This window comes from Podarcis melisellensis (assembly GCF_964234715.1).
Source record: "Podarcis melisellensis genome assembly, chromosome: Z".
In the NCBI taxonomy this organism is placed as follows: domain Eukaryota; kingdom Metazoa; phylum Chordata; class Lepidosauria; order Squamata; family Lacertidae; genus Podarcis; species Podarcis melisellensis.
The window spans coordinates 13801415-13818552 of record NC_138547.1 but is presented as its reverse complement, the minus strand read 5'-3'; the positions used below and the strand labels follow the sequence as shown (position 1 = coordinate 13818552).

The 17138-nt window shown below is 46.8% G+C and overlaps 1 protein-coding gene and 1 long non-coding RNA gene across 9 annotated transcripts in view; one reads left to right on the top strand and one right to left on the bottom strand.

Annotated features, from left to right (window-relative positions):
- Window positions 1-17138, top strand: part of RAPGEF1 (Rap guanine nucleotide exchange factor 1) — a 109608-nt gene that overhangs the window by 69091 nt on the left and 23379 nt on the right. For 3 of the 7 annotated variants that reach the window (XR_014164684.1, XM_081897141.1, XM_081897139.1), the window contains exons 7-12: window positions 260-383; window positions 1236-1419; window positions 2522-2992; window positions 3766-3968; window positions 5071-5232; window positions 15764-16054. Coding sequence is in view for 6 of the 7 variants with exons in the window: in XM_081897141.1 (XP_081753267.1) it covers window positions 260-383; window positions 1236-1419; window positions 2522-2992; window positions 3766-3968; window positions 5071-5232; window positions 15764-16054 (1435 nt within the window). In the remaining variant the exon portion in view is untranslated. The remainder of the gene's footprint in view (window positions 1-259; window positions 384-1235; window positions 1420-2521; window positions 2993-3765; window positions 3969-5070; window positions 5233-15763; window positions 16055-17138) is intronic. The other 4 variants (XM_081897143.1, XM_081897144.1, XM_081897140.1 and 1 more) reach the window with 3 other exon arrangements.
- Window positions 8016-16050, bottom strand: LOC309361909. 2 transcript variants are annotated; one of them, XR_014164694.1, is made up of 4 exons: window positions 15964-16050; window positions 11597-11807; window positions 10528-10642; window positions 8016-9909 (listed from the first exon to the last, which is right to left on the bottom strand). It is a non-coding gene; the product is annotated as an uncharacterized lncRNA (long non-coding RNA). The 2 variants fall into 2 exon arrangements; XR_014164693.1 differs by having other exon boundaries at window positions 10528-11807.

Here is a 17138-nt window from a genome sequence, read left to right as displayed (position 1 = left end):
TCTAGTTCCATCTTGTCTGCACTGATCAGGAGCAGCAGCTCTCCAGAGTTTTGGGTGGAGGGTGGTGGTCTCTCCCAGCCCTACCTAGAAATGCCAGCAGGGATCAAACGTGGGACCTTCTTTATGCAAAGGAAATGCTCTGCCACTGAGCTATGGCCCTTCCCCAACCTTCTTAGAGATGGTTATTGTAGCTTTTTGATCCAGAAGTTCTTGACTGGCGTTGTTGTGTTCATATTTTTCTTTGACCCACCTTTCACAGTCCTCCTCCTGCACTGCCGCCGAAGAAACGTCAGTCGGCGCCATCTCCCACTAGAGTGGCTGTTGTGGCACCCATGAGCCGGACCACCAGTGGGTCCAGTTTGCCAATTGGAATAAATAGGCAGGTAAGTCGGAAGTTGCCTCGTGCCGGTTCAGACTGTTGGCCCATCTAGTTTTCTGCTGTGAGTAGCGGACCACTGGCTTGCCAAGGCTGCACTGGCAGCCTCCCCAAACACAATTTAATTGCTGGTGGTGGGACATGAAAGTGCAGAGTACCAGTGGGCACTGCATGATGTTGGTCCCTATTTTGTCACTGTACAGGGCAAGGAAGTTGAAAGGCTTGGCCTGGCCCAGCACAGTGATGGAGACACGTGTTGGGCCCTCTCCCCACTCATTCAAAAGGAAGGGTTCCGTGTTGGATCTGTATATCTGGGTCTGGGTGTGGTATAGACTACCTTTGCCCCTATATGCGTGCAGCTTTTTAGGGGGGTGGGGAGGGAGGTGAGACAGTTTTATTGCAAAGGTTGAGAAGCCTAGTTTCTTAAGTAGATAAACGTAGAGGGGGTTATATACTTTACGTACAGCTGGTGCTCTCCCCATGTGTGTGGGAGGTCTTTTGGCTCCACCCCTGCCAAATCACCTTCCTGCCCCCACCCCCACAACTGGGAGAACTGTGTACAGCACATTGAACTCCTTGGAGGAAAGGCGGAATATAAACGAAATAAATAAATAAAACTAAATTCCCGCAATGCAACTCCCAAACATTCCAAGACAACAAAACTTTAACTTTTCAAAACACATTAAAACCTGAAAGCATTTTATTGATGTTTTCACATTATATCATGCCTTTGTTGTGTACCGCTTTGTTATTTATTTTTAATGAAAGTGTGGCTTGTAAATATTTAAATAAAATAAATACCTTGAATAAATGAAACAAACATAACTCTCCTCCTCTTCTTCTTCTTCTGTGCCTCCAGGATTTTGATGCAGACTGTTACGCGCAGCGGAGGCTGTCAGGAGGCAGCCAGTCCTATGGCGGGGAATCCCCCCGCCTCTCGCCATACAACAGCATGGGCAAGCTCAGCAAATCCGATGAGCAGCTCTCCTCGCTGGACTGTGACAGCGGGCAGTGCTCCCGCAACACAAGCTGTGAAACGCTAGGTAGGGAGTGGGTGTTCTTGCCAGAGGACCTGGAGAGGGGAAAGGGGACAGGGTACATGCACCCTGCAGCTTGGGTTTTGAGGGCCTGGTGTTTGGAAATGCCTTTGTAGCATCTAAGCTGATGGTGATTGATTAGTAGCTCCATTTCACAAATGTGAACTCAAAGCAACTCACAGAATCAAACATTTGGAGACAGCCTAGAATGATAAAGTATATGTTATGTTTTATTCTACTCAACCTATCCTGCTAAAAAAAAAAAGAAAGCAGAAAACTAAGGGCCAGAAGACTGGGTGAATAAAAATGTTTTTGCCTGGCAAGTAAGACCAGATAGTGACAGCTGCTAGTGGAGCCTTGCTGGGAAGGGACTGTTCTGCAAACAGGAAGCCACCACTGAGAAGGCCCTTTTCTGGTGTTGCTTTTTGTGTGCAGTTTAAAGAAAAGGCAAATAAGAGGGAGATGTACTAGAGGTGTATAGTAAAAATGATGCATGGTGTGGAGAAACTGGATTGAGAGAGGATTATCCATTGAAGCTGAATGCTCAGGACAGAGTGGTTTAACAGCCACTCCCTCTTCACAGGCATCTCTGGGAAATAGTAGTTGTGTGAAGGAAATAGGGTTCCCTTAACAACTCTCAGCACCCTTACCAAGCCACAGCTTCCAGAATTACTTGGGGGAAGCCATGGCCGCTTAAAGTGGTGTCGTAGTACTTGAAATATATGGTGTTGATGTGGCCTTAGTTGGCTCTGCCTGTCATTGTGTGTGGAGCCACTTACTGTTGGCCTCCCTGACTTCCTGCGAGTGGCAGACCCTGGGGCCTCAACGATCAGCAGTGCCATATGCGACACCAAAATTTGGCACCTCCTCCTCCCCACCTCTTGCCTTCCACGCTATGTAATAGTTGTGGTGCCCCTGATGCTCCACACTCAGTATGACTGAACTTGCTGTGCTCCCTTAAATCCACCTCTGCTTCTGCCCCACCAGTCCCAAGGGGCACCACCCACTGCTAGTCTGTCCTGATGTGTATCAATACCCTTCTGACCTAGCAGTTGGGGCTCACTGTTGCTCAGTCTCCTGACGGTTGCCTCTCTTCTATTCTCCACAGATCATTATGATCCAGACTACGAGTTCCTGCAGCAGGACCTCTCGAATGCCGACCAGTTACCTCAGCAGGGGCCCACCGCCCTCAGCCCTTTGCCAGAGTCTCTGGGGGAGGCCGGCTCCCCGTTTTACGGACGCACTTTCCAGCTGCCAGTGGCGGCCGCTTTGGCTGCTGAGGTCCCTCCAGCTCTTCCAGAGAAGAAGAGGAGGGGGACAGTCAACCCTACTTTTGATACTTCCGGCTGCCGTGTCTTGTTCGAGAGGCACCCTTCGCAGTATGACAACATTTCAGAGGACGATCTGCACAACCCCACCCTGCTCCCCCCTATGACCATCACGCCTTTTGCTACCGTGCTGCCCTTCCAGCCAGGGAACTCCCCAGCCCCCGTTGAATTCCTCACTGACTTTCTCATTCCGGACTCCACTAGTGACTCTGAGAAACCGCCACCTCTGCCAGAGAAGAAAAACAAACACAGTAAGTGCGGAATTGACTCAGTTTCTCGTGGCTCATGTGCCCATTGCAGCTCAGGAAGGGGCTCCATGTTAGCAGAGTCACTTAAAATAATGCAGATGGAGTCTCGAGCAAAAAGGCCTGATAATACTTCCGTGTGCAAACCTGAAAAAACTGTGTATAGTTTGAGGAGAAAGGAACAGAGAGGTTTTGTCTTTTTTGGTTCATGTACATAGCAGAAAGACAAACATCCAAATATACGGAGGAAAACTCCCTTGGAACCACATAGCCAATCATACCAACTGAATGATCCCTGCTGTTGTACTTCCAACATTCCACAGTGGTAGAGCACATGGTTGCATGTAGGAACTCTAGGGTGAATCCCTGCCATCTCCAGGAATGGCTGGGAAAGATTTCTGCCTGAAACCCTAGAGAGGCTCTGCCAGTTAGTGCAGACAGTAATGACCCAGATCACAGGCAAGGTGATTATGGCCCTCTGGATATTGCTGGACTACATCTCTCATCGTCCCTGACTATTAGCCATTTTGGCTGCAGGTGGAGCTGGAGTCTGGAAGTTTTCTCTCAGTTCATTTTTCAAATTTTCAGTTCTCCACATTTCCACATCACTTTGCATTTAAAAAAAATGCTACCACACAGCTGAAATGGCAAAGATAGCTTGGATTGGTTCTATACCTTGATCCATTGATGCCGCCAATGGTGCTGGGGAAGGGAAGGTTCCCCAGAAGCCTCCCAGGTGGGTAACCCACTCACACCCTCCTGTGTCTTTTCTGTTCCAGTGATGGCCTATATGCAGTTTGTAGAGGACTACTCAGAACCACAGCCTTCTATGTTCTACCAGACACCGCAGAATGAACACATCTACCAACAGAAGAACAAGCACCTGATGGAGGTTTATGGGTTCAACGACTCCTTCAGCAGTGCCGACTCTGGGCAGGATCTTGCTCCACCTCCTGCCCTCCCACCAAAACAGCGGCAGTTGGTGAGTGCTCCTCTCCTCTTCCTGACCCACCAGATGTGATGCATTTCAGATTCGTTTTATCCACCCTGCCAAGGAGACAGGCCCCATTACTTGTAGTTTTTCTCTCCCACCAAATGTTTATAGATGATTTTGTTTTTATTTCACCTACTTGGGTAATTTATAGGGTCTTGACCATACGACCCAAAAGCCACCAGGGTGAAGGCATTGGATTCGAACATCGGAAGAGCCTGGCTGCTGGATCAGGCCAAAGGAGGCCTGTCTAGTCTAGCATCTGGTTCTCACCATGGTCAACTAGATGCTCACAAGTGGGACCTGTTTGCAACAGTGCTCTCCAGTTGTTCCTCATCAACTGGGCATGGAGGTTGTGCTATCACCCTAGACCTCCAGGCCAGGGGCCAATCTAGTCAAACATTCTGCTCTCACATTGGCAAACCAGGTGCGCCAATGGAAAGCCTGTGAGCAGGACTTGAGTGCAATAGCTCTCTTCCTGCTTCCAAATCTGGCATTCAGAGGCATATTGTCTCAGTCAGTGGATGTAGAACACAAGAAGAGCCCTGCTGGATCAGGCCAAGGACCCAGGACCCAGCTAGTTAAGCATCCTGTCCTCACAGTGGCCAACCAGATACCCATTATGGGAATTCCATAATAGTTAAATAGCAGAAACTCTCAAAAATGGCGAAACATTGGGGGGGGGGTTAGTTCTTGTGGGACAATCTCCCTTTTCTGGTGTTTTCTAATTTAAAGTCGCAGCAGACTTTTTGTCTGCAGAGAGAGCCCAGCTTTACAGTTAACATGGCAAATCAAACACAGGCAGCCGGTTCTGAATTTTAGATGTTTCCTCATAAACTTGCACTGCAAGACAATGAAATGAAACAAAGATCCTGTTTGCAGATATTCCCTTCTTTTCTATAATTTCGTCTATTTCCTTTAGCAATGTAGAAGAATAAGAAGCTATGCAGGTCTCAAAAGATCCTGCCCCTGTCAGCTGTTTGGTCTGGGAGTTTGCAGGGCCTGGCTTGAGGCCATTCTTTCCCCCCTTTCTTCCCTCCTCCTCCTTTCTTCCTCTTTCTTCCTCTTCCTCTCTCATTCTCTCTTCCTCCAGCAGGCCTCTTTTGCTGCCTCCTCCTCCTTCTCCTCTGTCTCCTACTGTGTCCAGCCACCTAAAGTGCCCATCGCCACCGAGGACATCGGCACGGCTCAGGGCCTCACTATGTCCATCTCTAATTCCTTCCTCCACCAGCATAGCACCCTTCCTGTGCACTCGGTGAGTTACTAACTTTGGACTTCTTGTCTTGTCTTGCTGACTCCTGCTGTCTCTTTGGTGGGGGGTGACGGTTGTGATTTACTGCCCCAGATGGCGGTGGGGTGGGTGTTGTGGGGGAGGGGGCAATGTGTTTGTGATTCTTTGGGTGCCAAATATACCGGCCATAACTGCACCATACATTTAAAGCAACAACAAGCCACCAGAGGCATAGTGTTGCAGGGGATCGGGAGGGGTCAGAGACCGATTGCTATTTCCACAGCAAGAATCCCTGTCTCCAGCATCCTGATTGGCGTGAAAGAGGAGCTTTTCGGCTACTGAGAAGTCTTCTTACCCTTTGTGCTGATTGGAGCTGATTGGAGCCCATCAGAGTGAAAGGAGATGAGCCAGCCACTGAGGATTGACTCCTCAGGGAAACTCTGGAGAAGAACAACTTCTGGAGAAGTTGTTATGCAAACTCTGGAGAAGTTGTTATGCATGCACCAAAGCTAAGCACTTAGGAACACTGACAAGGGGCATCAGCTGTGAGGGGGCATGGCTATGGCGAAGGGACCCTGCACTTCTGAATTTGCCACTGCACTACTTTGTACCACTTTAAGCAGTCATGGCTTCATCCACAGAATCCTAGGAACTGTAACTTGTTAAAGGTGTTGGGAGTTATTAAGAGACCCCTTACTTTCCTCATGAAGCTATAATTCCCAGAGTTCCCTGGGACAAGGAATTTATTGTTAAACCACTGTACCATACAGATTTATACGATCTGAGGTGAAACCAGAGTATACCACTGTACCATACAGCATTCCTAAAACACTCATCCAATTAGTGGGACAAGTCCTACCACACCCATCTCAAATGTGAGCATCACAGTAGAGGCTCGCTTCACTACCAAGGGTCTGAGTACTAAAAACTGTCTAACCTGAGGCCAGAAAGCTCCCTAGCAAGAGCATTCCACAAACTGGGAGGGTAAGGGCAGGCGCCACTGAAAAGGGCTTGTTCTCATGGGGTCACTCCATACCGGCCTCAGTCAAAGCACACAGAGAAAAGCCTTTGATGAAGACCACAATGTCTGGGCTGGTCCTTCAGGTAAGCTCCACACCTTGCGTCCAGCAGGAATATATGGGAGGGAGGGGAAGAGGTGGCTAGTAGCTGACAGGAGTAGGGACATTTGCCAGGGAGTCCCATGATGAGAAACATCTGCCAATGGGCAGATATGCTGGGAGTTGTAGTCCAACAACATCTAGGGATCCAAGGTTGAATGGTACTTACCTAACCTATTCTGAACAGCGACATCTCTCCACGGTCCTCTGCAGGGGCCTATTCTAGCTCTGCTGCTTGCAAGCCTTGAAATTAGATTTGACTCTTAGGCTTTCTGCATCCAGAACCACGTGCTGTATTGCCCACCCGTCCATTGCCTTTGAAAATCAACTGTGTAATAAATGAGGGTGCATAAAGGATCTTTCCTAGTTCCATCCCAGTAGCTCCTTCTGCGCCATTTTGTTTCCTTCCCTGGTGATGTTCAGTTGATTTTTGGAATATTTTGGAGTATACTTTCTTCCTTCTCTATGAGGACTAGAATCTTTCAGCCTCCCCCAACTCTCTGCAGGTGTTTGCATAAGCCCCAACCTGCACAAGCAGTGGTCAGGCATGATGAGAATTGTAGTTCATTTGCTTTCCCTTAACCTGGTATCCTCCGGGGCATGGTTAGACTAGAGCTCCCATCAGCCCCAGCTAATGTAACCAATGGTCAGCGGTGATGGGAGTTGGAGTCCCGACAACTTCTGGAGGTACCATGATGAGGGAGGTTGCACTGTGGCAGCAGTGAAATTCAGCCACTGAAAATGAGTGTCACTTTTGCTGGCTCTCTGAAATAAGGCCTCATCTTTACTACAGTAGGGACGCAGGTGGCGCTGTGGGTTAAAGCCTCAGCGCCTAGGACTTGCCGATCGAAAGGTCGGCGGTTCGAATCCCTGCTGCGGGGTGCGCTCCTGCTGCTCGGTCCCAGCGCCTGCCAACCTAGCAGTTCGAAAGCACCTCCGGGTGCAAGTAGATAAATAGGGACCGCTTACCAGCGGGAAGGTAAACGGCGTTTCCGTGTGCGGCTCTGGCTCGCCAGAGCAGCGATGTCACGCTGGCCACGTGACCCGGAAGTGTCTCCGGACAGCGCTGGCCCCTGGCCTCTTAAGTGAGATGGGTGCACAACCCCAGAGTCTGTCAAGACTGGCTTGTACGGGCAGGGGTACCTTTACCTTTACTACAGTGGTGCCTCGCAAGACGAAATTAATCCGTTCCGTGAGGCTCTTCGTATAGCGGTTTTTTCGTCTTGCGAAGCAAGCCCATTGACAGCTTAGCGGATTAGCGCTACAGCTGTCAAGCGGCTTCCAGCGATCAGCTGTTAAGCGGCTTATCAGCGGAACAGCTGATAAGCGGCTTAGCGGCTTAAGAAAAGGGCGAAAAAAGCGAAAAAAACCCGCGGGGGGATGCAAGATTTTTTTCGTCTTGCGAAGCAACCCCATAGGGGAATTCGTTTCACGAAGCGCCTCCAAAACGGAAAACCCTTTCGTCTAGCGGGTTTTTCGTCTTGCGAGGCGTTCGTCTTGCGGGGCACCACTGTATGCATTTAAAGCAGTAGTGTTCTTGTGAAGAAGGCAGGGTAGAGAAAAGTTCCAGGAACTGGTTTTACATAGGGATGTAAAAGAAATGCATTTTTGTTTGTTTTAATAAGAAAATACCTAATTCCCACTTCTCCAGATTATGCAGTTATCTAGTAAAACAATACATACAAAAATGCTGTATATTAGGAGAAATTGCTTGCAAAAACATGTTTATTAGACAAAAACTGCATACAAAAAATATAGTCATTAGAAATTGGCATAAAAATATTGATGAATTTTCTTGAGGAGAACTGATCTTAAGACTTGAAAAATGAAGAATGTAGAAAACCAATATGATAGATTTTGTTTATTTAGTAGAGGGCAGTCTCCTTACCCATTCTGCTTGTGAGAACAAATAAATAAATAAAAATGCCAGCCCCAGCTCCTTAGGTTGGTAGTGAAATGGAACTATTACCCCGGAGGTGGGTGAGCAGTGCCTTAAGATCACCCTTTCCCCCTTAGCAAAAAAGGGGTTGAAGCTGAGAAAGAGAGTGATTTTCTTGGGAGCCAGTGGCCAGACCCATGTTTTCAACCCTTATCCAGGTCCAGGGTGCCCCCAGATGGTCAGTAATTTAGTGTGAGGGATTCAGGCCCAAACTAGAACTTTAGGTTTGTGTGATGGCTGTGAATTAAAGCACTGGGTTGCCCTAGCCCAGTGCAACAAATCCACTTAAAATACAACAACTTAGGAAAGTAATGGAGAAATGTGCTGAAAAGTGTGGGATGAACAAATGTTTAACAGGAAGACATGGAAACACACTTGAACACCCTGGCAAATCAGGGTGGATGCTCATTGCTGTAAAACTGCCCTGCCCAAGCTCAGAATGAATGCTAGTGATTACCATGCAGTGTCTGGCCTCTGCGTAAGCTTTGTGTGAGGAAATGAAGGTAAATCAAGGTAAAGGAGCCAGACTTCTAGCCCGCACTGTTTAAAGCCAGTCCTCTTGAGTTGGGAGACTATCACTTTACCTTGCTCTCCTTGGAGACACACATTTAGACATCCTCACTTAAGTTACCTCCTCACATTCTAAGTTCTGGCATTGTCCTCTACTGGTTATTAAGACAAGCAGGTTATTAAGGATCTGTTCTGGTTTATTTGCAGGGGTCTTAGACGACATTGGCTATTTAGTGAGCCTTCATCCTGATTCGATTGCAGGGAAGTTAGATGACATTGTGTCAGAGCCAAAATGTCACCCTGCACTTTCCTGTGTGTTTTCCTGTCACTTATAGTGCCATTTATTTGTTTTAATCTTTTGGCAAACTAGGCTTATTGCCCAAGACCCTCCCAATCAGCTAGAATTCTGCAACCTTTGGCAGTATGAATCATGCCCCAAAGTAACAACTGTTGGTCTTCATTCAGCTAGCTTTCTATTTAAAACAAAAACAAACACACAATCTCTTCCTTTGACCCTAGGCTGATTTTGGCTGACCATTTCATCTTTATTATTTAAAAGCCCTTGTCTTCCAAAGCTTCTGTTCTGCATTGCCTCAGTTCTTCTTTCCCACTGGAGAATTGCTCACTTGACAGAGGAGCCCTTGCTGGGGGGTTTCCAGGCCACAGTCAGCTGTTGGCTTTAACCCATCTGACCCTGCAGGAGGCAGAGGAGGGGGAGAACCCACAGGCGCCGGACAGCTTCCAAGTTTAAATCTTCAGCTGCGATTTGTTAAGCTTCTAGCAATTCTGTGGACTGGATGGTCCCTCTTCCTGGCTATTGGATCCCTCAAAGAAAGAAAGAAGTGTGAGCTAAGGGGTGGAAGCACCAGTGTGTTCTGGAGAGGTTTGCTTTGCTTTGGTTTATCAGCCGGCGATCAGTGAGGAGGATATCCAGGTAGACAAAAGACCTAAAGTCTTCTCAGCCACGCCCTCCGGCACATATAGACACACGCATTTTGTTAAATACTTGCTTCATAATTGGCACTGGTCCCAGCATGACTGCATAGTTAAAATTCCACTGCCTGATTCCAGACATGCTGATCTGCTCCAAGGAGGGGTGGGGACAGTCCCTCGAGAAATCATAACAGTAGCCTCCTTCAAGAAATAAAATAAAAAAAATTGTACCCAGGCAATGCTGTGTGTGTGTGTGTGTGTGTGTGTGTGTGTACGTGCACGCGCTTCTGCAAGCTCAGTAAATTTTGCAACCATATTTGCATAAATTCTGCAACAAGTCTGCATTTAGCTCTGTTCAGCAGCATTGTTCTGAGTTTGCCAGGTGAGGAGGAGGGGCACCCCATTAGGCAGAGGAGCAAAGCTCCCACCTACCCCCAGACCACTAGGAATTGTATTTGCACACACCCACTAAAAACATTTCTGTTTAAACCCAAATGTTAGAAAACTGATGCAAGTTTTAATCTGTTTTTAGTCTATTCTTAGTTTGACTTTTCAAAAGTCTTAAATTATTGTTATTTTTCTTATTGATAATTTTATTTTTCATCTTTTTTTGGAAAATTACTTTGAGGGTTGTTGGGTTTTTTTTTACAATCCAGCATTGTATGCATTTTATTGGGTGGGTGGGTAGATGGATGGATGGCTGTCATTGAGATTTCAGCAGACATTGCCCGTATATTTTCCAGTATCTGTTGACAGGCATAAGAACTAGAAACTTTTTTAGAAAGGAAAGAAAGACAGTTAAGTCTGGTCAGATTGTACCCTTTGTGGCTCTTCAGTCCTGAATTGATATTTCTAACTTGTTTCCTTTTATTCTTCGTGATGATGCTGGTTCTATTATCAGTTCCATCTTCCATTCCTGGTTGCTTGGGACCTGCTAAAACAGAAGGGACAATGATGGACAGCAGTAGCTCTCCAGGGTCTAAGGCAGGGGATGTCCCCAGACCGAGCTTGAGTTGCCATCAAGGGTTGAACCTAAGGTCTCGCTCATGCAAGCGCTGGATTATGCAGAAACCCAATAAGTTGCTTTGTACCAAGTCAAACCTTTGGTCCATCTAGCTCATTATGACCTACACTGACTGGCAGCAGCTTTTCAGGGTTTCAGGCAGGGGACCTTCCCAGCTATACCTGGAGATGCCACTGGGCATTGAACATGGGACCTTCTGCATGCAGAATAGGTGCTTCGTCACTGAATTACTATCCTTCATCTAAATGTAATGTAAGACTATAGTCTTCATGATTCGGAATAGAAGATGCTGGGGATAGAGGCTGGGTCCTTTGGCATGCAGAGCCAGTGCTCTTAACTACTGAGCTTTCCACTAAAACAGAGAGTAAGAGAGCATGCGTGTGCAGTGAAATAACTAGATCCCGAACAGGACACCCTCCAACCTACAACTTCCACAAATCTCTCCCCAGTAGGCTGAGCTGATCACGCCAAAGGTATCAGGCAGCCTGGGCCAGCAGAATGGGATTTGCTGAGCTAGGGTGATGTCATGAGCCAGGAGTCTTAACTGGGGATTTAATGTTTTCGGGCCAGGCAGGCACGAGAGACTCTCCAAACTGCTGTCCATGACCCAGAATCAATATGGAGATTAGGGCTGTCGGGGTTACTGAGGCAGCACCAAAGGCCGATGGTGCAGGACCCCTCCGCCCACCCCCTACACACACATTCCCACTGGCTCTGCTCATCTGGAACAAAGCAGGCAGGGAGGGGCAAGAAGAGCCTCATCTGGAAACCAGTATCTTCCTCTTATGCCTCTCCTTCCCCCCTCCATACACCTTTAGTTTCAGCCACCCAGAATACCCCCCTGCCCCCCCACCCCCCGCTTACCCTCTTCTCAATTCTTTATGCATGGAAAATCCAGTCAAGTCCCAAAGACGGGAGATGGGAGACGGTCTTGGGCAGGCTGCGCTCGATTCGGGAAAGGGGAAAACTGCTCCATCAGTAGACGGTCGGGAGGTAAAGTGTGAGCCGCTGGCTTCTCTGTCTTGGGTGGGGCCTTTTTTTAGCCTTCTAGTAGTAGGAGGCTGCATGTGGGTTTCTGTCCAGACAGTGGGCAGGAAAAGAACAACGGATCAAGGAAGTTAGCAAGGGGTGGCTGCCAGCAATTCATTTATTGATTGCATTTCATATAGCACTTTTTCCTTCAAGGAGCTCAAGATTTTTTTTCTTTATTTCGTAACATTTATGTAGATTATCTGTAAAAGCAGCTATTTAAAGCATTCAGAGATGGTGCTGCCCCCTCCTTGTTTTATCCTCACACCTACCCTGTGAGGTAAATTAGTCTGAGCGACAGTGACTAGCCCAGGGAGTTTCATGGCTGAATGAGGATTTGAACTCTAGGCTCCCAGGTCCTGGTTCAATACTCTAACCATTATACTGCACTGGCTGCCCAGTCGCAATTAGATGTACTTAGGCATTTGGGAGTGAGGACTTGGGGATAAAGCTAGAACTAGCTATTTTACAAAACCTGTACAGTGTTTGCTTTTTCTTTGCAAGTAATCAGCCTCTTGCATGTTGCAGCAGCTACTCTATGGAACTCCCTACCTGTTGGTGTCAGACAGGAGCCTTCCCTGTTTCCTGTTCCTGCTAAAAACTTCTTTTGCTTAGGCCAACCTATTTTGGCACATAATTTTATTGTGTGTGTGTGTGTAACTGTTGGTTTTACCTATTTTCTGGTAATCCTTTTAAATCTACTGGTTTTTAAATAGTCTGTTTTTATTGCTAGTTTTTAATGGATATATTATACCATAGTTATGTAAAGTTTCTTAGAGATTTTTATGTTGTTGTTGTTGTTGTTGTTATCATCATCATTATCATTATGTGGTACATACATTTTGCAGAAAGAAAGAAAGAAAGAAAGAAAGAAAGAAAGAAAGAAAGAAAGAAAGAAAGAAAGAAAAGTTGGGTTTTGAGGAAGGGATTTGAAGTGGAGAGAGCAAAATAACATCATGTAGGAAGTTTTGGGGTGGAGTTGCAGGCATAAGGGGCAATAGCAGAGGGTGGGGTTTAAGGTAATAAATTACACTGTTCCTGATTTGGGGTGTGAGTCATGTGCCAGCAAGTTTTGGTTGTACTTAGATTTGTACTTCGATTTGTGGAAGCTGACCCCCTTCCACAAAAGATCAGACTTTTGTGATAAGGAAAGTGAAGGGGAAATGTACCTAAAAGTGTGGGGCAACCCAGTGTCATCTTTCCTCCCTGTAAATGAATTAGAATGAACACTCACTAAATAGCCAATGAAGCCTAATTTCCTTAGCAAATCAGGATGAGTGTTCAATGGACAGGTTGTCTGTTAGCAACCTGCTTTAACTCATAGCCCCATGAAGTCTTGCAAATGCTGGTTTTACACCTGGGGCAACTTGTTTGAATACTTTTTTTAAAGTGTGAAATTGGATCGCTGTTTGTGTGTCCACCAAAATGCAGATTAGCTCTTTGTGCAAATATTTGTTTTATTTTGCCCTGACATTTCACAGCTCAAGAAACTCCTGTGCCAAGTGTGCTAGGAGCCCAGCCCAACAACAATTCATTTATTGCATTCATATGTCGCCTTCCTTTCTCCAAGGAGATCAAAGTGGCATGTGTGGTTCTCCTACCCACTCACTGAATCCCCATAATAACTCAATGAGGTAGGTTAGGCCGAGAGGGGTAGTGACAGGGCCCAAGGTCACCCAGTGAGCTTCATGGCCAAGCAGAGATCTGAACAGTGGTCTTTCAGGCCATAGTATGACACTCTAGCCACCATACAACACTGTCAGCACCTCTCTCCTTTTTTTGCCAGTGGCAAGCACAGTTGGGAAGGCCCAGTGGTCTCTGGGACTGATCTGGCATGGCTCATTTGCCTCTTTCAAACCCTGACACTTTCTTGAGGTCTTGTTCTGAGGTGTGCATTGTAAAACCAATTACTCCTTAACCTAGAGAGATTAACACTCTCTCACTCACTGTGTGTGTGTGTGTGTGTGTGCACACACGTGCGTGCGTGTGCACAGATTTTTTGAGCTGTGGAGGGAGGGAGATGGAGGGATGATCCTTTGGGCTGACTGAGGCTGATGGGAGTTTTAGTTCAAAACATCTGGAGAGTGCCTGGTTGACAGAGACATGTCTCAGCTCTTTTAATTCCACAACCTTCATAAATTATACAAATAGAGCAAATGCCATATCATCTGCTCTCCATTGTTTTTAGTAAGTTTGCATAATTTCTGCTTGTTTGACAATTCAGCCGGAGAGGCTAGAGGCTAAGCTTGGCACTGAAGCCCCCCTAGATCTTACTCAGCAGTCCCCCTTCTGGTATCTTTGCATCAATAGGGATTAGAGCCTTTTTTTTCTTTTTAACAAATCCTTAAAATTTTGAATATACCATTCTGGTGGGAGTTTGTCCTCTTAGGGCAACAGCAGAGGCATGAATTGCTGTACTCTTTTTGATGCCTGCTAAAAACGTTGTTGTTTAGGCAAGCCTATCAATACATTTTCGTAGATGCCGTTCCAAGCTTATCCTGTTTTTATGTAATATGGGAATTGCCCCCAGGCAGCATCAGGCTCTTATCAAGAAGCAGATCCTAGCACCCACTATGGACACATGTCAAAAAGAAGGCGATGCCCGGGATTTCATGTGGGTGCAGTCAAGTGTTGTGTGTGCCATGTGCAAAGGAAATAGTTACTTCTGTACCAAGGAAAGCAGGTTTCTATGAATTCTGTAACTCATGCAAAGCAATCTTCCAAATTCTGACTCTGCTATTTAGGGCTAAATTTACTTGGCGGGACTCTGGAGCCCTGCTGCCTAACAACTGCAAACCCTAGCTGCAGATGCTGAATTTCCTCTGGGCATTGTCCTTGTATGTTCCAGCTTATTTTTGAAGCCATATGGACTAGCACCTTTAAAAAAAGAAAACATACTGCACACTGCCAGAGATCTGTGCATTCTGTGATTCCACGACAGTCCAGAAAAAGCAGACGAAGTGGTCTTAGATACAGGGAGTTCAGCTTCATGAAAATCTCTTTTAAAAATTCTTATTATACTTAAAGTTATTAACCCGTGTGGCTGCAAAATTAATGGCAAGCTTGTAAGTGTATGGGCAGTGCCTGTTGACACATCAGAATCCAGGTGGTTTACTGGACAACAGTATCAATGGTCAAGAGTAAATGCTTCCTCTGTAGCTAAGTACTGTTCAGTAACAACTCCTCTTGTTCACCGTAGATGACTGGGAATTTTATGCAGGCAAGAGAGCAGGCTGGTGGAAGAATGACAGATCTTTCCATTCCTCATCAACTAGTCCACTTGGTTTTGTGCTGGCTACAGATGAAGGGAATTTTCCTCTCACCTCTGTCTCTCCTCCACCAGTCTGCTAGATAGAAGGCATTTAAAGAAGCAATTAGTAGTCTGCTAAGAGGTTGATATCATAAATTTTCATGCTGGCTGCAAAAGAAGAGGACTTTCCCCTCTTCTGCAGCCATCATGAGAGCACAACCTAGTAAAAAAGAACAAGAAGGAGTGAGCAAACTAGTTACTTTTTTGAGTTTTTTATAAGTCTGGCTCATTGACTTGTGAAATCTAGAGTGCTTTTGTTTTGTTTTGTTTTGTTTTTAAAAAGCGGAATAGATTGTGCAGAATAGGAGAGGAATATGTAGATATTCTCTATTTGCATCATGGTATGTGGACTGCAGAATGCCACTTCCTGTGGTACGGAATGTTTCGTTTATTTGTTAGTGCACATAGTCCCAGCTATGCCCTCCAGTTCATTTTTTGGGGGGCATGGCAGAAACATTAAAAGAATTGGAGAAGGGAGGAAGGAGGCTGATGCGATGGTGTCGCCTTGGCCGTGGACCGCTTTGCCTAGAGCTGACGTTGTGACTTTGCCTAGAGCTGCTGTTGATCTAATTTCTTTTCTCTTTTCTCTGTCTCTCTTCCTCTCCTTTCCCCCTGCTCCCCAAATCCCTCCCCGTTGGCTTGGCCCTTTTACTTCTCCACCACTGTTGCTGTCTTCTCCCCACCCACTGCAGTACAAATCGGTGTTCAGGTCTTTCTCCCAAGACTTTGTGCCTCGCAGCCAAGTTTCCATCCCTCCTTTTCTCTCATCTGCCTCGGCCGCCTCCTCCCTGCCTCTGTGCTTCCCACCTGCACACCAGTCTCCGAACTCTGACCTGGCGGCAGGGTCTGCCGCAGCCGGCCAGCCTCTCGGCCTTGCAGATGGCGGGGTTACCTCTTCCTCTCAGGAGAGCAGCTTTAGTGGGACTGCTTCTGTCTGCCTTCCTTCTGAAACCTCTTTCACTGATTCTCTCCAGACATCTTCGGTGAGAACTCTTTGGCCGTTCGAGGCAACCTCTCTGTTGTAGGCTGCTTAGGTTGCCTTGTGCACTGTGTTGATCATGATGGGGGGGGCGGGTTTGCGTGTTGGATGGCTGGAAAGAGAACAAGGTGGGCATGCCTGAAATCAGCCTTGCAAGCTTAATCTGCAAAAGCTGCCAGCCAGCTCGCCAGCACTTTGACCACACCCATCTAGTAGCAGCAATGGTTGGTGCTCATTGAGACTGGTGGGGTGGAAGGCAAGGAGCACAACCTGCAGGGGAGGCCACCGCCCCAAGTGACCCTGATTATTTTAATTTTGAGAGTCTGGTGGCTCTTGTTTCTCATGCAGGTTGTCTTCAGCTGCATGCCAAATTTGGAAACCAAGAGACTAATCGCTAAAACGGTTTACCTTGATGTGGGGGTAGGATGCATAGAATATTCTAAGGCACGAAAGGAGTCATTCCCAATCTGTATGTCACGAGAGGATCTGTGGGTCCAGAGCACCTACCCATAAAAGACCCACTCATCTCACTTCTGTATGAGTTGTTCTTCTGTTTGCCTCCTTCAAGTGAAGCAGTACATCCCAATCAGTGCCGCAGTTAGGTAATTTTAGAGTGGTCTTAGGGAGGCTCACCTCTTTAGATGGCAATATTGTGCATTAGGTCACTTGCTGCAGGCTAGAGTAATCTAACACCGGTGCTTTTTTGAGGGGGGGGGACGTCCTGCTCAGTCTGCTGATTGGAACCCTGGGCATCTTCCCCAAAGTCATAAGGACCAAGACCAGTAATGCATGCAGGAACACGGCGATGGCAGTGGGGGGACACTTCCCTGAATGCGGGGAGAGTCTTGCCTTTACACATTCTAAAAGTGAACCTTTTCACGTGACAGTGTGAAATCTTCCTCCGAATATAATTCAGAAGGAACGTTCATCTCTGCCATCCGAAGCTGGTATCTGCTTGTGTCAGCCCTCCACACAGATTAGTCACCTGGTTTTCAAGAGACCCGTTTCCCAACTGCGATGCTCCTCACACTTTGATTGCACACTCATTAATGCATCCTGAAATACATATATATTTTGGGGGGGCAGCT